The 21,953-nt window shown below is 53.7% G+C and overlaps 1 protein-coding gene across 1 annotated transcript in view; it reads right to left on the reverse strand.

Annotated features, from left to right (window-relative positions):
* EHD3 (EH domain containing 3) overlaps positions 1 to 20,897 on the reverse strand; it is a 31,531-nt gene extending 10,634 nt beyond the window's left edge. Inside the window, exons 1-3 of the mRNA XM_021087658.1 lie at positions 19,910 to 20,897; positions 9,830 to 10,006; positions 5,833 to 5,930 (exon numbers count right to left, since the gene is read on the reverse strand). Coding sequence (XP_020943317.1) covers positions 5,833 to 5,930; positions 9,830 to 10,006; positions 19,910 to 20,136 — 502 coding nt within the window. The 5' untranslated portion in view covers positions 20,137 to 20,897. The remainder of the gene's footprint in view (positions 1 to 5,832; positions 5,931 to 9,829; positions 10,007 to 19,909) is intronic.

Here is a 21,953-nt window from a genome sequence, read left to right on the forward strand (position 1 = left end):
GGAGCTTAGGAGCTCCTGCAGCAGCTCAAGGGCTCATGAGAGAGGGACTGGTGGGTGGTGGGAGGTTCAAGTTCCAGGAGACTGATGGCAAGGCTGGCTTTCCCAGGATTACTAGGATGACAGGTAGCAAGTCGGCGGTCTCCGACAAATCTGGTCTGCACATGCCAGGAGCAGAGACGGGGCAGCCTGCAGGGATCTGGGGCTCTCCCCACTGCTCCTGAGCTCCAGAGGACCGGGAGTGGAGGGTTTCCAAGTAATGCCAGGCAGGAGGAAATCAATGCGACAAACACAATAAGTGTGGCAACTCCTTAGTCATCCCCTGGCTTCCTTCACGACCTGAAAAGCGGTGTGAGGGTGCTGACAAGGCAGCGTGAGTTTCTTAGTATTTTGGGCCACAGGATCTCACTGAAGCCGCCTAACGCTCCGCGTGCCAGGGCGTAACCAGGCACACACCTCTTCCAGGGAAGGGAAGGGGACAGAGAGCCGAAAGGCTCGCCCAAGCTCACACAGCCAGGTGTGTGGCCTACTCGGGCTAGCACCCAGATCCTTATCCCTGCCCACATTCCCTTCTGGGCCCAGAGCCTGCCAGGCTGGAGCTCAGGGTGCTGAGTCCTCGACCAGGCACTTACTTGTGGTGGGTCCATTAAAGGTCCCATCCTGCCCCCCCCCAGAATCTCTGTCAAGGTTTGTAGCAAAAGACATTGTAGCAAAAGACATTGTAGCAAAAGAGAAACGAGAAGGCACTGATTTGCAAAATGTGGATAGAGTTCAGAGGACAGTGGCGAAGAAAGGCCACACTATGTGCCTCCTGGCAGTAACATTGAAAGTGGCCCCACAGACTTGTCATAGGCCTCCCAGATGGCCACAAGGTGCTGGTGCACCTTCTGAAAAGGAGTCAGGGGTCTCCAGCTCAGCCCGGCACATGCATGTGCATGTGTGTATATGTGTGTGTGTGTGCGCGTGTGTGTATATGTGTGTGTAACGGCATGTGACCTGGGACCCTAGAGGCCCCAAAGTGGGGATGTCAGGGACAGGCTGGAGCCGGGAGGCTGCAAGGATCGGCCCAGCCCCTCCGCGGTCCCCAGGGGAAAGCCGTAGATGGCAGTTTGCCCTCATTCTTCTTCTCGGACTTCTTCCCGGGCGGCAGAGATGATGTGCTGAGACTCCACTGTACGGGGGAGCAGGAGACCAGACTTCCCATCCCAGTTTTGGGACCTGGCCAAGTTTATACCTGCTCTGGCCCTACTGAGCTCACCTGTACAGGTCAGGATCTGCTGGGAGTGATGTGAGCAACCCGCCAAGGGGTTGCTTTCCTGGGGGGTGGGGGCTGTGGGGACTTCTAGCCGAGAAGTGGACAGGAAATGTGGTTCCCAAGAGTGAGGACACTTAGGCTTCCGGAGCCCTCCCACTTCTGCTGCATCCTTATTTCTTCCCAGTAATGAGTCCTGGGCTGGGCACATCCTGTCACTTCCTGGAACTGCCTCCTGCCCCAGCGCATCTGCATGCAGACAAGTATGGGCCTGGGACTTCCCGGATTCAGGTTCCCGGATGCCCCCTGCTTGCCCTCTCCCCACAGGACACACACAGCTCCCCAGGCCTGAGCGCCACACCCTGAGCAGGGACCACACTTTGCCCATCTCTGGCCTGGGGCCTGAGGCCTGGGGAGCCCTTGGGAGTAGCTGGCTTTCCAGAGCGTGGCATGCTGGGGCCTTGGCCAGAGGGGGCCTTGTGAGGATGCGAGAACAGTGCCCTGTTTTTTGGGTGAGATGCCGCCCTATGCCTGGCATGAGGTTCAGTGAACAGATCATGGGCTAGACTTCAGGGTTGACATGCCCCTCAGCTGGATGCTCCTGTAGGACCGTCCATGGGACCCTGACCGGCCATGGCCTGCAGGAAGGCAAGAAACACCAAATCTGTGCTATGGCCAAACCCAGAGTTCTAGGAGCCCCAGGCAAGAAGTGTGTTTGGTTCTGTGCACACCCTTGTGTGTGTTGGAGGTGCGGGGCTGGAGGGAGGTGTGATGTGTGTAGATGAGGGGGCTATATGTGTGTAGGTATAAACTGAGCTACCAGGTTCCATGGCTGGTTGTGAAGAAGGATGAGGAGGCGGTCTTCATACTGGAAACTTTCCTCGCTCGGGGCACCCCTGAAATCTGAGGGTGTCTGACCTCTGCCCCCCATTTTCCTGGTCTCTGTGGCATGCTGAGGTCAGCACTGCCCCAGCTGATGATACAGGGCTAGCGGTCCAGCTCTCAGCTCTTGCTTTTATCTCAGGCTGCTTGTGCCAGCAGCTGCGTTTATAGTCTAGACTCAGGAGGGCAGAGAACTAACTGGCCTGTATAGACACACACAGGACTTCCACTTCTCTCAGAGGTGGGGCAGGACCGGGTGATTGGTCAGTGAGGGGATAGGAAGGGCAGGTGAGAAAATCAAGCCCACCCCCAATTTGCCATAGAGCAGCCACTGAGGTCCACAGATAAAAGGCAGAGGAGAAGGTAAAGGAATAGGAAAAGAATGGAACGGAACAGAAGCTAAGGAAGGCAGGAGTCCCTAGAAGCAGGGCTGCCATATACAGCTGCACAGGCTGTGCACTGCACAATTGCTAGGAAGGCCATTCATGTGGATTACCATGGGGTTCTATATTGGGGAGGTCCTGGGTGGCAAATAAAGTAGAAAGAGGGGAGCTCCCTGTGATCCAGACCCAGAGCTGATGTCTGTGTTTCCATTTCCATCTGTGAACCTCATGAGATCCTGTAATGGGTCTCATTACACCTTGTTACACACGGAGACACTAAGGCTCACGGGGAAAAAATGTGACCTATTGAGACCCACAGGTTCTAAAACCCATGCTCTGAACTCCTAGTCCAGTGCCCTTGAAAACCTGAAGGCTGGAGTCCTCTCTGGACCCACCTGTCGGGCTGCTGTGGCCTCACAGGTACACGTGCCACCTACTCACTGGCAGTGCAGCCTGAGAACTTTGGCTTTCCCGAGCCTTCCTCAGGGAGACATGGGCTGTCTGTGTGACACAGAAAATCTCCTTTAGGCCTAAATGCAGGATGAGCCTAGAGGAAGCCAGAAGTGCTGAGGTAGGGACCAGTTAGGCGAGAGGAAGTACTTAGGGAAACAAATAGACGCAAGACAGAGAGCCGCCCAAGCTGCACCCCCGCCCCCCCTGCCCCGCACAGGGCCCTGAACATGGTGCCAGGGTGCTTACAAAGGGCAGGTGGGAGTGAGAGGGAGAGAAGAAGGGAGTGAGACGCCCTTCCCCCCCACCCAAAGCCAAGGGTTCTATGTCCCCCTCACTCCTGCACCACCATACATGCGCCTCACCCTGAGGCACGTGCGGGAGGAAGGCAGATAGTCCCCTAAGGTCAGTTCAAGGGAGAGTTCTGGCTGAACTCCTGCCAGTCCAAAGCCTGCCCTTCCTGGAAGCTGGCTTCTGAGTGCTCATTTGGCTCCAGCCCAGCTCCCAGCTCCAGCACTGGGGTGGGTGTGGCTTCGTCAGCTTCGCTTACCAGAAATTCAATACTCGGCACAGAAAGGAGAGGGGGCGAAGATTTGCCAACCATGAGCGACATGAGACCAACAAGGGCTTCATCTTCAAAAACACGACAGCCCATATAACTCACAACAAAAAACAAACAGTGCAATCAAAAAACTGCACAGAAGACCTAAATAGATGTTTCTCAAAGGAAGACATACAGATGGCCAGTAGGCACATGAAAAGATGCTCTCCATCAGTATTAGAGAAATGCCAATCAAAACTACAATGAGGTACCACCTCACAATGGTCAGAATGGCCATCATTGATAAGTTTACAAATGCTGGAGAGGGTGCAGAGAAAAGGGAACCCTCCTACACTGCTGGTGGGAATATAAGTTAGTACAACCACTATGGAAAACAGTATGGAGGTTCCTCAGAAAACCAAAGTTAGAGTTACCACATGATCCAGCAATCTTATTCCTGAGCTTATACCTGGACAAAACAATAGTTCAAAGGGATTCATGCACTCCTATGTTCATAGTGGCACTATGCGCAATAGCCATGACTTGGAAACAACCTAAATGTCCAGTGACAGATGACTGGATTAAGAAGATGTGGTATACATACAATGGAATACTACTCAGCTATAAAAAAGAATGAATGCCACTTGCAGCAACACAGATGCAACTAGAGATTATCACACTAAATGAAGTAAGTCAGAAAGAGAAAGACAAATACCATACGATATCACCTACATGTGGAATCTAAAAGACACAAATGAACCAACCTTGAAAATAGACACAGAGAACAGACTTGTGGTTGCCAAGGCGGGGGGAGGTGGAGGGAGTAGGTTGAACTGGGAGTTTGGGGTTAGTAGACGCCAATTATTACATTTAGAAGGGATAGGTAACGAGGTCCTACTGTACAGCATAGGGAACTATGTTCAGCTACAGATGATCCAGCTGTGGTCTCCTGGGATAAACCATAATCGAAAGGACTGCTTTAAAAAATGACTGTATAGGAGTTCCCGTCGTGGCGCAGTGGTTAACGAATCCGACTAGGAACCATGAGGTTGAGGGTTCGGTCCCTGCCCTTTGTCAGTGGGTTAATGATCCGGCGTTGCCATGAGCTGTGGTGTAGGTTGCAGACGCGGCTCGGATCCCGCGTTGCTGTGGCTCTGGCGTAGGCCGGTGGCTACAGCTCCGATTCGATCCCTAGCCTGGGAACCTCCATATGCCACGGGAGTGGCCCAAGAAATGGCAAAAAGACAAAAAGACAAAAAAAAAAAAAAAGACTGTATATATGTGTATAACTAAGCCACTCTGCTGTACAACAGAAATTAGAGCTCCATTATACATCAACTATACTTTAATTAAAACAATTAGAATCAAGTTAAGAGAGAAGTGTATTATCGGGCACCCGTGGAAAGACAAATACTCAAAGATGAATCTAAACAGAAAGATGAGTGGCTTTGTGGGATATAAACAAGAAAGTTTTACCAACCAACTAACCCAGCCAAGAGAGGGTAGGATGGCTCCATGGAGCACAGAGCATATTATGGCAGGAAAGGCTCAGGGAGGGGAGCCAGGGGCTGTGGTCCCAAGCCTTTCACAGTAGCTGTCTAGTATTCTAGAGCTGGAAAAAACACAGTGATGATGGTGGCGATGAAGATAATCTGTAACAGCTCGTGTTTACTGAGCATTTGCTATGTGCCAGGCGGGAGGCTTTTTACCTGCATTATTTCTTTCAATCCTCAAACAGCCCTAGAAGGTAGATAGAATTCTATCCCCTCCTCTATAGATGAACCTGCCAGGAAGCATTAGAGGCTGGTAGTCTGGCCCCAGATTTCTGTCTCCTAACCCCCAAGCTGGTGGCCTCCCTTAATGAACAATCACCCCTCCTCTGTCTGGAATGAGCGGTTTTCAAGGGCTTTCACACACCCGCCCCCGACTCACGCCCCAGAGTATACTGTCATCCTCACGTGGTCGGCTGCAGTCCTTGGCGTGCATTCGCCTCCCCTGCAGAACTGCAAGCTCCTGGGGCAAGGGCTGCAGGAACTTCAGAAGCAAGCCAGGGTCTGGCCTGCAACCAAACCCAGTGAGGTCAGTGAGGCAGATGCTGATGGCTCCATTCCACAGATGACAAGACTGGGGCCAGCCATCTCCTGAGCTACAGCGGACCTGAACTCACTCACTGGCCCCTGCCTAGAAGGACCCCACACAGCACACGAGGCAGCACTGACTTATCAAGAGGAAGCTAGGCCCCGGGGAGCCTCTCTCCTGGTGTGGAAGCCAGAGAATATTCCAGAAAGCACAGAGCCAGAGCCAACCCTACAGGGTGCCCTGCTTACCTCGGCTGATCCTCTGCTTCTCCCCAGAGAGGATCCCGGGCGTGTCGATGACACTGATGCTCTCCAGCACCGGGTTGGGCAGCTGGGCACACACGAACCTGCACGGTGGAGGGAGACGCATGGTGATCTGGCCTGTCCTTGCCTCTCAGGGACCCTTGTTTGAGCCCCATGCCCACCTCTCCTGCCCCGCAGCAGAGGTTCTGAATCCTGGCCACCTTCCAAGGCAGACTCCTGGCCCTGTGCAGGACTCAGCCCCAGCAGTGGGCCCAGGATCTGTACCCGGAGGAAGCTCCCGGGCTGATCCCATGGCAGTGGTGGGCCTACGTTTGTGAACCTCTGTCGTGGGGCACCAGGAGGTCCAGCCCTCGATCCATGCCCTCAAGGAGCACGGTCTGGTGGAAGAGCAGAGGTGGGCACAAGGACAACCACGATACGAGGTGCGATGGGACCAACACCCCGAGGGGCGTCAAGTGAAGGGCTCGGGAGACCCAGGGTGGAGGAAAGGCTTCCTGGAGGAGGAGGCACTGGAGCTGGCCTCGAAGAACAGACCATGCCACCCAGGAATGCTTAGCTGGGCTTCTAAAAGGCTGTCCAACACCAAACATTGCTATTAGGAGAGCAGTCAAGGCTTATCCAAGGAAATATTTCCAGTGTTACATCCCCAAGTCTCGAAATACAAATTGGTGAAGCTCAGCTGGATCCTTCTTACTTCATGTCTTCTCTCTCACTTGCCATTTTTAGTGGGAACTGAGGTGTCTGACTATTGTGGGTTCATTTCATGGTCACGGGGTCTCTGGGAACATTCAGGGAAGGGAGCCTCTGCTGCCCAGTGAGAAGGCTACGGAGATGCAGGTTAGGGGAGGAGGCCAAGGATGCTCGGGAAAGAGGGTCGGGGAGACTTCTCAGAGGAGGCAGAACATGACCTGGAGACCCCAAAACACGACAAGCATTTGTGTCATGTGGACAGGAGTGCGGGCAGGAAGCCAGGGCCCGTGTGTGTGTGTGTGTGTGCGTGCGTGTGTGTGTGTGGGGTTATGTGAAGTTACAGACATGCGCAGAGGAAACGTGGCTGTGTGCAGTGGAGACAGAGGTTGGAATTACGCTGCCACAAGCCAAACGATGCCTGGCGTAACCAGAGGCTGGAAGCAGCAAGGAAGGACGCTCTTCTAGAGGCTTTGGAGGGTGCGTGGCCCTGCCAACACCTTGCCTTTGGGTCTGGCTTTTAGAACTCTGAGTCAACAGTTATTTTAAAGCCCCCCAGTTCGTGGTAATTAGTTCTGGCAGCCTTGGGGAACTAACAGAAGCAGGTGTAAATGTGGCACAGCAGTGAGAGAGTGAGAGAGAGCAGCCATCATGAGACAGAGAGAGAGAGAGGGAGAGAGAGCGATCAGGCACCATTCTAGAAGGGCACACATCACTGAGGCGAGAACCGGAAGGCTGGAGTAGCCAGAGGTGTGGCTGGACATGAAGACAGGGGCCAGATCACGAGGGCCTTGAAAGCCACATTAGAAACATGGTTTTGACACTGTGGACTATAGAAATCCACTGGAACATTTTAAGCAGGAGAGTGACACAAGCCGATATGACAGTCGTCAGCAAATTCAACAAATATTTATGAAGCATCTGCTGTGTTTGTGGCACTGCGCTAGGTAATGGGGATAAAAAAAGACATGACACAGCCCTTGTCCTATCAAAGCCCAAGGTCTCCTTTATGCCTGCGGCCCAGCCACATATCGGCCCTTAGGTTCGAACACACCCCAGTGTTCTATGGTAAATTCCACGTTTTGCTGAAGCCAGCCTGAGTGGGGCTTCTGTCATGTGGTAACCAGGAGGTCGTGTACATGGGGCTGATGCTTGGGGCCAGGGTTGTGGTCGAGGCGTGACCCAGGCTGGGCACATGTAGCGAGAAGGGCAGGGGGCTAAGGATGACACCAGGTCATAGGAGTGGAGAAAAGGGGGGCTGGAGGAGACAGGAGAGGATCTGCTAGGGAGGCAGGAGGAGGGCCAAGGAGTGATGGAAAGGGCTCATGGCTGGGAGTTCCCATTGTGTCTCCGTGGTAACAAACCCGACTTGTACCTTGAGGCTGCAGGCTCATCGCAGATGTCGCTTGGATCTGGCGTTGCTGTGGCTGTGGTGTAAAGCGACAGTTGCAGCTTCAATTCAGCCCCTAGCCTGGAAACTTCCATAGGCTGTGGGTGCAGCATGAAAATACATACATACATACATACATAAATGAATGCAAGCTCATGGCTGATCACAAAGAGGTCACGGATGACCATCGCACAGGCAGCTGTGACAGGGTGAGGCCACGTTCCACAGGTTGGGGAACAGGAAGAAGTGGGCAGGTGAAGCCAAGAAACTTGGCTGTGGGAGGAAAGCTGGGGGTAAGAACTGGTGGGGCCTGTGGTAGGGTTTTCGAGAGGAGAGAGATCTGTGCACGTGGAGAAGGAGTCAAACTGTTAGAAAGAGCAGGAAGAACTGCCCGGCAGTCCCTGGGGAGATGGCCCCGCAGAGCAGGGGAGGGAGGGGCAGAGCTGAGGGGAAGGGGACTCAGCTCTCTGCAGGCTCAGCCTGTCGAGGGAGGGATATATGCAAAGGACGCTGCTCAGGGACAGTTTACAGCAAACCACAGGGAATGGGTGGATACGGGGGCTTCAGCTTCGGAAGCACGGTAGTCTGCTGAGAGAGGGGGCTGAGGGGTCTGGGAAGGCTTGGAGCACTCAGAGGAGGGGACGGGAGAGGTGGAGCATGATGTGAAAAGGACCCCCGGGCGGCACTACGATGGGAAGCAGGGGGCGTCGGGGGTGTAGCCCCCATGTGTGTGGCTGCAAGGAAGCTAGTGGCCCATGGAAGGGCTCCCCCGAGCCCTGCTCCCTGTTACTCCTCCAGTGGACATGCGTGGCAGATCCCCAGCCAGCAGTTAACCTACACATCTGTCAGCACAGCTGTGCAGCGCTCCTACAGAGAAGCACATGCCTGTGTGCCATCAGTGTCCCTTTGTTAAGCCACATTCTTTCAATCCTCCCTGCCCCCCCATCCCCCCAGACACACACACACTTGCAGTTTTCTCTGCTTGGAATGTCCTCTTTTAACCCTTTCAGTGTGACTTCCCTCATCCTGAACATCTGTGTCAAATGCCAACTTCTCTTGCCTTGGAGGAGGACATTGCTATTATCCTGTTTTCCAGATGCGAAAAGTGAGACTTAGAGCCATTAGGTGAGTTTTCAGAACCATGGTGCTCTTTGGTAGGATTTGAACCCAAGTCGGTCTGAAGCCAAAGCCCATAGTTTTTACCTTTACTCTAAATGCCTTCAGATAGAGAAACTAGTTTTAGAATGTTTAAATGCAATACACATGCACCATTGCGGTGTGGCGCTATGCAACGGGTGTGGTTGGGGTCAGCCTGCATTCTGGATAAACAGAAAAATGGGAAGGCCCGGGTCAGCTTGCCAAGAAGTCTCCACAGCTTCTTCCACTCAAACTGACCCAATGACCCTGGTGTCTGCAGGCTGACTGATCCCAGGGGAGGTGACTTGTCCAAGGTCACACAGTGTGCTTAGGAGGAGGATCAGTGTTCCAAGGCAGGGCTTCTGTCTCAAGTCCAAGGCTCCTCCCACCAAGTGAGAACAACGTCCAGGGGCAGAGAGGAACCTTCTTCTGCCTCCTTCCAGGCAGATGCAAAGCCCTGCCATAGCGTAGGTGAGAGCTGGGGACTACACACACAGCAGCCCTCTCTGCTTTCACTGGAGGGAGGTGCAAATTAGGGAGCTGTGATTTAACTAGCTGGACTCTTCGCTGCTCCTTGATCAGGAGACATAAGCCCAGCATTTGTGGCTCTCACATCCCTCATCAACAGTGGTTTCATTCCCAGCAATCAAGAGAGATTCCGGGTCTGGAAAAGGCACAGTCTCCCAAGACCCTGCCCTGCCCTTTCATGCGTCTCACAGTGCAAAAGAAAATGAGCCCCCGAGGTGCGCGTGTTCCCTCTGCACTCACCTGTTCAGGAAGGCATTGCCAAAGGCGTTCAGCTTCCGGAAGGGTTTCTTGGGGTCCACCACCAGGGCGTTTCCAGGAATGATGCCCTCTATTTCCCCCTGCATCACCGCAATGAAGGAGTCCGTGGTCGGCTCCGGCCCGATCCTCATGCCTGGGAAATCCTGTTCCAGCAGGTACCTGGCAGAAGGGAGCATGGTCAGAAGGTAGGGGTTCTGTTTGCAGATCTGCACTGTGTGCCTACTGCGCGGCAGACACTGGGGTGAGTCGTGGCCCAGAGCAGAGCCTCAGCAAGGAGATTTCAAGGCAGGGAGAGATTTTCATGGATGAGGAATCCAAAGACCTTTGTGGACGAGGTGAGATTTCAGTTGAACTTAAAATATCAAATCTGTCCTTCATGGTCCCTATCTTTTTCCCTCCCTGAAGCAGTAGCGGGGAGAAAAGAGCAATGTTTGGGCTCAGAAATAAACAAGGCTTGAAACTGACAAAATGATTCCTACACGGACTATTGCAGACTTCACAGGGGAAGGTAGTCTGCTGAAGTACCTGTACACTGGCCTAGTTAGAATGAGACCACACTCAGGCTCTGCTGGCTGGCCAGAGGTCATGACTTATTTATCTGCTTGGTCAGTCATTTAATGTCAAATAGGCTTGTATGTGATATCAATAGCATGAAGGGGACGCTTTGAAAAGTGGATCTCCATCCCATCCCAGACTTTTGGTCCCACCCTCTAGCACGGTACCAACCAGGTGTGGCCTGAGGGGGCAGGTGCCTCTCTTGACTCTTCTCCAAGTGTGGGCAGTGAGAGCCTAAGGCCACCACCCCCACCCCCCTTTAGAGCACAGGGTGAGTCGGAAAATGAAGGGAACAACCTGAAAAGGGCAACTGGGGCCTCTGGAAGGCGCTCAGAACAGCTTTAAGTCCAAACAGATGGACTGTGGACGGAGGAGCCCAGAACTGCCTTGGGTTGGGACTGGCCAGAGGAGAGTCCCAGGGGCCATGATGGATAAGGAGCCAAGGGATGTGCGGACTAACAAACACAGACCCTGGGGGAGCCCTCACCGCATGCCTCGACCCTTCTCCTCCTCAACCTTGAGGGCCCGTGTTCACACGCAGAGAGAAAAGTCAAGGAGTCCCAGGAGGAGGGCAGGCAAGTCAGAGACTGCAGACTGGGAAGGGAACCCAGGGCCTCCTGGTCCAGTGGTCCCAGGCCTGCTGCATGTGGGGGTGACACTTGCTTTAGACCCTCTCATTAAGCTGGTAACACCATTGCCATTCAATAGCCAGACATCACACTACTAACTTCGAGAACGTATCTCCTTCCGGCTTCACTGCAGCCCTACAGCTAAGTACAGTTGGGGTGTTGGGGTCTCCCCATCCTCAGGCTCCACATCCTGGGATGGAACCAACCACGGGGGATCCGGGTAGAATTCTGTGGGTGGTTGAATCCACAGATGTAGAATCTGTGGATCCAGAGGGTCGATTTTCTGTAAGGGACTTGAGCATCTGCCGGGGCAGCAGGGCCCTGGACCAACTCCCCATAGATCCCAAGGGATGCTGTACTGAGGAAACCAAGCCTGTGAAGGGTCAGGTGGCTTCCTTCAGGTTAAACAGCTTGCGGAGGAGCTGGAATCCAAACCCCCTCAGCCAAACACCAAATCCTTCGCTCACTCTTCATCTGTCTTCTTCCCTGAGGAAACCACTGTCAGAGAGCGGATCGAGGCCCCGAGGGAGGGCAGGGCTGTGTCTCCAGGCCCCAAGCTCTCTGCCCACCCCATGCCGCCCCAAGGTGCCCCCCCCCCACTCTGCCCAGCGGGGTGCCAGCCAGGGAGACCTGCTGGGTTGACATCCTTTGTGTTCTGAACTGTTAGTTTACTCTGCCGTCCCAGGGCAGTTCAAGTCGGTTGCCTAGGGCTCCCTCCCCAAGGAGCCCGGGGGAGGAGCTGCAGGGGTGGGAGGGGTGGGGGTGGCGCTGCCTGGGGCCACCCCACCTGCACTGGAGGTTTTAAGTTGCCTTGGGAAGCCCCTCATCTCCCTCAGGGTCCCAGCCCAACCATCTGGGTGTGAAGACAGGATTTCCTCCCATCAGAGGAAAACTTTGGAAGCTGGGTTGTAATGGGAATAAATGAGCATGGCCACACACTTGGCCAGCTTTCTCTGCTTTTTCAAAAGTGCCTTCTCCTTCAGGGCCTCGGGGGAGAGGCAGGGAACCTCAGGGCCTGGGGCCAGCAGACTTGATTTTTCTAACCTTGAGGGGTATGCCCTTCAGAAGGTTCGAGGCCTCTGCAAACCTCCGATCTCTTCTATAACATAGGAGGTCATTATTCCAATTTATGAAGCACCTGGGGCGTGTCAGGCACCATTCTGGACTCTCCATGGATTATCTCGTGTCATCTCACATTTCCTCTGATGTTGAAAGGGCCTCATAGGAAAACCCACCTCACCTGGTGTTCTGAGGTTAAAGAGTTACAGACCTGAAGTACTTAAACCAGCACCTGACACCTAGATTGCCATTCCATTTTAAAGGCAAGACAAAGGCTAACCAATTTGCTACAAGTTATGCAATCAGGAAAGAGCAGAGCTAGGATGTGAACCTGACTCTTGGATGTGAGCATTCACGCCCCTAACCACTGCCTTCGCTGTCGCCCTTCCTGCCTGACCAGGAAATGCAACAGAGCTGAGCACCCCTGGGGACCGGAAGGAGCAACACAGGAAGGCCACAGGGGAATATGGTTTGGCAGGAGGCTGGCTGGGGCCAGACCTTGGGGGGAAGGTTAGGCTTTAGGACCCACAAACCAGGAACGACTCATCTCCATAAACATCCGCCCTTGGGGTTCACATCGGGGCCTCAGGGAGTGCAACGTGGCCACGGAAGCTGTGGCTAGCTGATCCCTTGTGACTAGAGCAGGCCCCAGGCCCAGTGGCTCTAAAAGGACATTCTTGGGACTTGACACAGTTTGCTGAGAATCAACACCGCGATCTGGAAACCCCATCCGTTTTTGTCCTTGGGCAGGGAGCACCCGTCTAGTGGGTGCTGGGGTGAGATGTCCTAGGCTGAGCCCCAGGGGGACTGTGACGCATGAATTCTAAGGCAGGAGGAGGACAGCAGATATCATGAAAGGCTTCAGGGACAGCTGACCTGGACAGGAGTGGAGCGAAACAGTCGGAGGCAGCTGGAACATGCTCAGTCTGAACAGGGTCAAACAGCAGCGAGGAGGTACCTCCCTGATACAGGCATCTCAGATCCCATCCCTGCGAGACCCGGGGTGCCAGGCCAGCAGGCGAACAAAGGCTGAGGCTTCCCAGCAGAGCGGGGCCGCTTCTTGGGATTTTCTGGAGCCAAGGCCAGAAAGGGGCTGGAGGCTGGGCCTGCCATCCTGCGCTCTCGGCTAAAGCCACATGACCCTAGATTTGCTGACCACACATGGGTCTGGAGAAACACAGAGTCCAGTGGAGCCAACAGCCGTTCAAGGGACGCAGTCAGGCCATGCAGAGAACCCGGGGCTGGGTAAATTCTCAGGGACGTTTGGGTTCCCCGAGTGCCCCCCGAACAAAGCCACCACTGTGTCCAGAAAGGAAACCGATTGAGGATCTCATGGCTGCTCCTCTATGGGGAGTGATACAGATCGCCTCTGTTGCCAGGCAAAGACATTCCCACAGCAGTGCAAAAAAAAAAAAAAAAAAAAAAAGTTAATTCGAGGCTGGGTGGGAGCAGCTGAGACGGGGAAGCACAAGAATAAGGAGAGACGGGGCAGGCTAAGCACCAGCTGTGAGGTGGGTGCTGTTGAGACCATTCCTGGAATGACTGCGCTTAACCCCAAGAGTGCTGGGCAACGGCTGAATTATCGCAGTTTTGCAGGTGAGCGCATGGAGATGGAGGTTGCCTGAGTTCAGAGCCGGATACACATAGTTAGAGTCCCAAAGAGCCGAAAAGGTTTGGGTGCTGGGTGCCCCTCACCACCACCGCGGTGCCATCCATTGCAAAATAAATACTAACCCATAAAATGGGTATACGGGAGCCCAATGCAATTCTGATTTTTCCCATGAGGACTACTTTTCTTCATGCTTTTCTTAAGCCAATTATCTCTTAACATTTCCCTCATTTTTTGGTGCCCTGCTTGGCTGGCAATCTAAGCATGTGGCTTGCTGTATTGGTGACCTAAACACCCCGGGTAAGGCGTGGAGCCAAGAATCTTAAGCCAGTCTGCCTCCGTTCCTGCAACGGTGGGGCCAGACCTCCACGCTGCTGGGACAAGCGCCCAGGGAACAGAGGGGCTGGGTCCACACATGTGCCGCCGGGAGGGAGGGGGAGGACGGTTCGGCCGGCTGGACCCTCTGGCTCAGTTAAGGAATGCGCTTTGGTGGGTGGCTGCTTCATCACAGACGTGACCTTGGACAAGTCCTCCATGTGCCCACTGCCTCAGGTTCCCCTGTGTGGAAAGGGGCTGATACAGAGTTTCTGCCTAGCTCAGAGGGCTGGAGTGAAGGTTTAAAGATGATATACATGAGTTTGGGAAAAGCAAAGGCTACACCAGACATTTGCCCGTATGGGCAGAAACAATAATTAGAGAAAAAGAGCACCTCCCCGCAGCCTGTAAGTGGCATTTCTACCTGGACTCCACATCCAGTGCCAGGGCCGCCTGCACCTGCAAAGCTTGTAATCTGCATCTCTTCAGGTAGACGCTGAAGGCACGGATCACTCTCTGCCTTGTGTTAGACGTTTTTGTGTTAGGTATCAGTATCTTTGGTCTTTCTAAGCCTTGAGTACTTCTGCTTTAAAATGGGGTCAAGACAATAAGACGTGTCCTGTCCACCACATGGGGTTTTAGGGAGGCTGTAAGTCATCCACTGACACAAAGCGAGGGAGGCGATGGGGACTCGAGGGCTGAGGTGAGGGCCAAGTTGGTTCTGTGCTCCATGGAGCAGCCACCACTGTCCCTGGCGCACGGCAGCCTCTTCCATGAGACCAAGTGACCCCAGCACAAAGGAGACCAGTGGCCAGACCTCAAGCCTTGCCTTGCCTGACCACCCCCGTCCAGTACCCAGTGCCACCCTCGCCTCAGAGTCCCACTTCCCCTCCGCCTGGGAGGGACAGGCCACATCCTCTCTCCCAGCACCCTTTTCCCCTCCTGAGGCCCGGCCTCTAAAAGAGGGGACCATAAAACCCAAGCACAGGACCCAGGACATACCAGGACCCACCCTGGTTCTTCCCCCTCCTAACCCTGAGAGTGACCCTGTCAGGTGGTTGTCACTATTTGCATGTTAGGGGTGAGGACACGGAGGTCCAGAAAGGTTAGCCCTTCCTAACGAGGTCTCTTGGGCTCGTGTTCTTTTGTGGCCTTGTTCCCCCGTCAGTGGGAGTGGGATGCATCCTTCTCCAGAGCTCCGTCTCCCAGGCATGCGTCTCCTGATGACCTCATACCTGATGCTCAAGCAGATCTCAAGCCAGACCTCAGGCAGGGGACCCAGTGCTTCTGGCCTAGGGCCCTCTGGTCCCTCAAATGATGCCCAGGCCTTCTTACAGAAGCAGGTGGGTTTCTACCCAGCCCCACTTAAGGACCAGCACATCAGAGCCCTGGCAGGAAAAGATGGCCAGGAGCCTCCGAGAGGGCACAGAAGTAAACAGATGCGAGGGCTGTGGCTGGCAGGATGGGCCCAGCAGGGGAGTAGGTCTACCTGTGATGGAAGGGTGGCCCCTTCTCTAGCCCATCAGCTTTCTGGAGAATCAGCTTCCTGGGTGGTGATGCTGCCATGAGGCCTGGGCAGCAGGGTTGCCGGGGAGGTGATAAGAGAGGGAACAACCACAGGCAAATGCTGAGTCACCTCTGGGGGAGGATGCAATGAGCCCCTTGAAAAAGTGGGCGAGGTGGAAAGGGCCAGCCGAGGGGCCCCCGGACCCCACCCCACCCATGTGCTCATTCATACTTTAGAGTCCAAGTCATACCATTGAAAGGCCAGGCAACCCTCCAGACCAGCTCAGATCTCCCTGTGGAGACCCAGGCAGTTTGGGTCTGGCAGCCCCGGGCCCCACACCCAACACCCCTGTCCCCCACTTCAGCACCGCCACAGTCCAGCCAGGCCTCCCTTGCAGCCCCCGAAACACTGGGCCTTCCAGCCCCTGGGGCAGCCAGCCATTCACCTCTGTGACCAGGGGGCCAAAGGGTGCAGGGAGGAGGGCCTTGGGGTTGCATGCCCACGGGAGGAAGAGTAAAGAGGGAAAAACAGCAGAAGCAGGCAGAAAGGCTGCCAGGCCAGCAGGTCACAGAGCTACGGTCTCCGAAGAGACAGGCTGTGTTGAAGGAAGCAGCCACCGGACCAATTTATTGTTTATTTTATTTCCCCCGGTTGCCAGGCCTTAGGCCAGGGAAGTTATTTCAGGCGGAGATCATAGCCCATTAATTAGTTATTAGAAGAATGTCCTTTTCTGCTTGTTCTTCCTGAGACAAGAAATAGGCCTTGAGGCAAGTACATGCAACTCAAAGAGGATGACACTCGGGAGGCAAAAGGCCAAGCGCCAGGGAAGGAAGAGGCAGGTCTGTGTCCGAGGGAAGGGCCCTCGCAGGTGCAGGCTGGGAACACAGACCTGAATCACTGTGCTCAAGGTACAAGCAGGGATGGGAGAGTGTGCAGCCTCTTGGAAAGCAACTAAGGAATATGACCCTTAGGAATTCCTGCTGTGGCTCAGCGGTTAACGAATCTGACTAGCATCCATGAGGACGCAGGTTTGATCCCTGGCCTCGCTCAGTGGGTTAAGGATCTGGCATTGCCATGAGCTGTGGTGTAAGTTGCGGGTGTGGCTCAGATACTGTGTGTGGCTGTGGCTGTGGTGTAGGCCAGCGGCTATACCTCCAATTAGACCCCTAGCCTGGGAACCTCTATATGCTGTGGACGAAAAAAAGAAAAAGAAAAAATATGCCCCTTAATACCAAGACTAAAAAAATGTTTTGTTTGGGGTTTTTTTTGGTATTTTCTTTTTTTTTTCTTTTTAGGGCTGCACCTTTGGCATATGGGGGTTCCCAGGCTAGGGGTCAAATCGTTGCTGCGGCTGCTGGCCTACGCCACAACAACACCAGTTCAGAGCTGTGTCTGCGACCTACACCCCAGTTCCTGGCAACGGGGGAATCCTTAACCCACTGAACAAGGCCAGGGATCGAACCTGCGTTCTTATGGATGCTAGTCGGATTCGTTAACCACTGAGCCACAACGGGAACTGCCAAAACTAAAAAAAAAAATGTGAAAAAAAGTACAACACTTGGCCTAGTGTTTTTACGTCTGGGACTCTCTGAGAAAACAGTCTAATATGTGGGAAAATATTATGCACAGAGATATTCAGAGTGATTCTACAATAGTGAAAAATAAAATTAGAAACAACTTCAAACGTTCAAAAGAAGTCGACTGGTTAGAGGAATAATTGCATATGCATGCACCGAAGTCTCATGCGGCACTTAAAAACAATGCTTACAAAGATCTTTTTTAATTTACACAGGAAATGCTCCTGCTGTAGGTGAAATAAATCAGCATACAACATCCCCTCATGGCATGATCTCAACTATCTTATAAAACAGCTAAAAATACTGGAAAGATATCAATATTTAAATATTACCTATAATATTTAAAATGGCTTCCCCTGAGTTGTGGGATGTGGGATTCTGTTTTTCTTCCTTAAATTTATTCTTCTTGGCATTTTCCAAAAAAAAAAAAGAGAGAGAGAGAAATAGAGAAGAAAGAAAACACAGCTTTTCAGTGGATTTAATGAGAAGAAAGGAAAATATGTAATTGGGTTTTGGAGGACTTCCCTGTGCTCACCCTCTCCTGCCCTGCTGGTGGCCTCTGCCTCCCAAGGAGGCAGCTTCTGAGCTTCTGATGCACGAGCTAAATTCAGTTACTGACATGGGCAGGGCGGGAGGACTCTTATACTTGGAGAATAAGCGAGAGGAGGGACCTGCCTCTCCCGGCCTTCCTGTCTCCTGCAGATAAGAAATAATCTATATAGCAACTCAGCCCTGCCTTTCTCTTAGACCCAGTTAACCGCCAGCATGACTCAGGCGAAGCCAGGAGTGTCTCAGCCAAGAGGCACTTAACTATGTCTGCTGCTCTGGGATCCTGCCCCAGGAACACTCGCCTTTCCCCAGCTTCCCTCCCTTTCTGCAAAGGTCTCCTGGTAGCCTGCTGTAGCTGAGACCCTGGGTGCAGCCCCAGAGAACTAAGGCATGGTTGGAAGTGCTGCAGGTACAGGAAGGAGAAGCTCTCCATAATACACTAAGAGTTATAAGGAAGCCATGTTCATAGGGCTGGGGAAGGCCTGGCGAGGGCAGGAGCCATCTGTAAATGGCCTGTGTTTCCCATGGGGCATAAACCGGGCCAGGAGGAGGATGCAGATGACAAAGGAAACCTTGTGCAGAACCCAACTAGCTCTGAAGTGCCTTGAGCAGCAATGGGCATTTAGCAAACTAAGGAAGATGGATTAGATCAGGGGTTCTTGAACCCCCAAGATTAGAGTGAATTTGGGATGTAGGTGTATTTTTCTAAAGATAGGTCCACAGATTTCATCAGATTCTCTTTTAAAGAGTTTAGAGGCCATGGATTAGATTCATCCCTAAAAGCCCTTGGAGCCCTAACAGTCTAAGATATCCAAAAGCCAACATCCACCCTGGGTACCCAACTTCTTCAGAAATCACTCTGCCTCTCAAAGCTGCTGAGTTCAAGGCTGTCCACCCCACAAGAAAGATTCCCGTGGTGTTCTGTTCAGACATGCCACATTAGCCTGGTGTATGCCCTGCTCCCAGAAGGCTTGTTGTTAAGAGCTTAGAGCTGGGGGAAATTTGAATCTAGAAAATTGGGAACCAGACTGTGAACTTTTCTGCTCTCCTCACCAAATAAAGCACAGTGCTTTGCATGTTGCAGGTGCTCAATGAATGGAAATGAGAACACCCCGCTTTGAAACCTTTGCAGGAGATGAGCACCATTAACTCGGGGTGGGGGTGGGGCGGGGGGGCAGGCACCGAACCCATCACCACTCTGTATGAGCCTGACTCTAACGTGGAGGGCCACGAGCACCCTCAGCAGCTTGCAGAGGCCATGAATAGGCCAAGGAGGATGGCTTGGCCTTGAGGTTTGTGTGGACTGAGGGCTGGAGAGAAGCCTGTCCTCTAAAGATATGAAAAATCCTCATTGCTCTGGTGGACAATCTGGGCACCTCCCTGAATACAGATGGACTCGCTGACTTCCTGAGGATCCCTCGAGCCCAAGGACTCTATAATTCAAGGGAATGGATGACTCACTCTCAAAGTTACAGGCATTCAGCCAACCATCTCCTCCCATGCGTCTAGGACCTGCATCCCAGGTCGGCCTCCTACCCTGTTGTAGGGCTTTGCACAGCTCAGGTAACCTCTCTATGCCTCGGTTACCTCTCCTGCCCCATCAAGGGGCTGGATGAGACAAGAGCCAATATCCCTTCCACCCCTAAACTCATGATTACTGAGCCATTAAGCTCAAACAAGGGAAAAGAAAAAAGAATTCTGCTTCTGGACACTGCTTCTCTCCAGTCTCCAAGACTCTGAGCTCTGCTCAGAGAAGGAAATTGAGAAAAAGAAGGACAAGTGGCACTAACCAGGCAGAGGGCAACAGGCTCCTCAGCCCAACTTCTCAGCTGCAACTGTAAAGCCCCCATATGAATGGGGCAGGGGAAGTGGCCGTGACTGGCCAGGGCATGTCCCTACAACGTGAAGGTGTGAGACACCTCCACTAGCGAGAGGTACTCTTGGACCAGGGCTTTGTCACCTGCGCCTCCTGGGTCTCAGTTTCACCATCCCTAAAGTGGGAAGAATAAGGATGAAGTTTAGCACTGCAAACTGACCACTTAAGCCAAGGGCTGATGCAAGGGAGAGGCAGTAGGTTGGACCGGGTTGGAAACCCACAGTGAAATTTGGGGCTAAGCTCTGGACAGCCCTGCACAAGGATTTCTCCAGAGCCTTCAAATGATGACTGCGCGTTTGTCCCCAGGCAGGAGGGAACACCCGGAGTGAATGGAGGGCCCAAACGCTGGGCGGCGGGGTGGGCTGCGGGGACACTGGCTGGCTCACCTGATGAAGGTGGTCTTCCCGGTGGAGTACTGGCCCACCAGCAGGACCATGGGCTTGTTGTCAAAGTCGGCATCCTCCAGGGCAGGGGAGTGAAACTCATGGAAGCGGTAGTGCTCTTCCAGGGGCAGCAGCTTGGTCCTGTAGAGTTTCTTGAGCCCCTCGCTCACGGTCTGGAAGACCTCGGGTTCCTTCTTCCGGCGGTCGTCGGAACCCAGCCAGCTGAACATCGCGGCCGCTGCTCACCACCCGGTGCCCAGTCCCAGCAGGAGGGCGCGGAGCCCCGCGTCGCGCACCCTCGGCTCCTTGCGGAAGGTGTCCCTCAGGGCGGGACCGCCAGGATCCGAGCCGCGCCGCCGCCTCACCGGAGCGCGGGGCTCAGGCGCACCATGGCCGGGGCGCGGGGCTCGGGGGTCCCTGGGGCGACCGCGAGGGGCCGGGAACGCTTTCTTCTCCTGCTCCCGGGACCAAGCCCAGCCCCGGCTTCATCCAGCAACCAAGGCCGGAGGGAGGAAAAATATCTGGGCTGAGCAGGAGGGCTGCGATCTTGGGGGGAAAAAAGTCAAACCTGTAATTAAAATGCCAGATGCCAGGGTCCCCGATCTCCCCCAGCTCTCTCCAGCTTTGGCTCGGGGGCAGTTAAGGGATGCTTGGGCTCCGCTGCCGCCTGCGCCGGAGGCTCAGGGGAGGCGACGGCGCTGCCCAGCCCGCAGACAACTCAGCATCCGCAGCCGCAACCTGCAGCCCCAGGCGCCGGTTTAAATGCCAGTCGTGCAGGAAGCCGGCTCGCGGAGGAAGTCCCCGAGTCCTGGCAAAACTCGCCTGGCCTGGCGGCCCCGGCGGGGAGAAGCTGAGCAGGGCGCCGCCATGTTTGTGGGCAGTCGCCGCCCTGGAGACCCGCGACCGCCAGCTGCCTGGGAAGGCAGGGATGCTGAGTCCGGTGGGAACGCTCTGGTATTTCAGTCCCGGCCTCTGGAGCTTTGATTTGGGAACAGCGCCCTCTCAGGGACAGCTATGAAGACAGTTAACCCGCTTCACACTCTCCCTGCTCTTAAATACAGCCTTTCGTTTAGTTACTGAGTTCACTTCTTGAGGATGACAGGGACTCTATTACCTGAGAATATTTTTCTTGGGGCATGGAAAGAAGAGTCCCAGGTGAGCTTACCTCCAATGACCAACTCTGTCACTGCCCGAACTTTTTGCTCCATCTAGGGTGAATTCAAAGCCATCCCCCTTCATTCATTCATTTGGTCATTCCTTCCGATAAAACCAAACAAACCAATCAAGACCTCCACAAGGACTGAGCCTATATTATGGCACAGACGCAATTTTGGTGACTGTGGTTACAGACTAGATCACAAAGATGAGCACGGACAGTGTCTCCTTTCCAGGGGCTCCAGCCAAGGCAGGCTTTAAAGAGGAGATGCGAGCTAAGGGCCATGGATGCACAGTGGAGGAGGCATCCTTTTGTCTGGCTAACTTGAGGAAGGCATCACAAAAAGCATGACTGTGAGCTGGACCTTAAATGATGAATCTGCAGCGAAGAAGGAGGACATTCCAGGCCCATGAAAAGGCACCCGCAAAGGCATGGGAACATGGAAAGACTTGGTGCTGTGAAGGCAGAGTAAACCGTTCCCTACCTAGAGAATGGGGTTCAGGAGGGTAGAAGGGAGTGACTGAGACCAGACGCGCCAAGGCTTTGCCAAAACAGGAGTCCTACTGGGGATAAGGAGCCAATGCTAGTGTTATAACTAAAAACTGTTAACGTGGACCAAGCACTCACCATGTGCAGGAGCCTGGGCTAAGTTCCCAGTGAGTATTGCTTCATTTAACCTTCACAACAGCTCTGCAAAGCAGATCCTGTCTCCAGTGTCATGCTGAGCAGAATGGGGGTCAGCACAGCTGGCCAGGTGTAGGCAAAATGGGTGCATTGTCTGTAGGGAATGTAAACACAGTAACAAAAACTAACTCAAAGTCAATCTGCTTTATATTCGCACCCTTCTAAACAGTGTCAGTGATAAAATACCCCTCCCTGCCAAGGTGGATG

This window comes from Sus scrofa, chromosome 3 (assembly GCF_000003025.6).
Source record: "Sus scrofa isolate TJ Tabasco breed Duroc chromosome 3, Sscrofa11.1, whole genome shotgun sequence".
NCBI classification, from domain to species: domain Eukaryota; kingdom Metazoa; phylum Chordata; class Mammalia; order Artiodactyla; family Suidae; genus Sus; species Sus scrofa.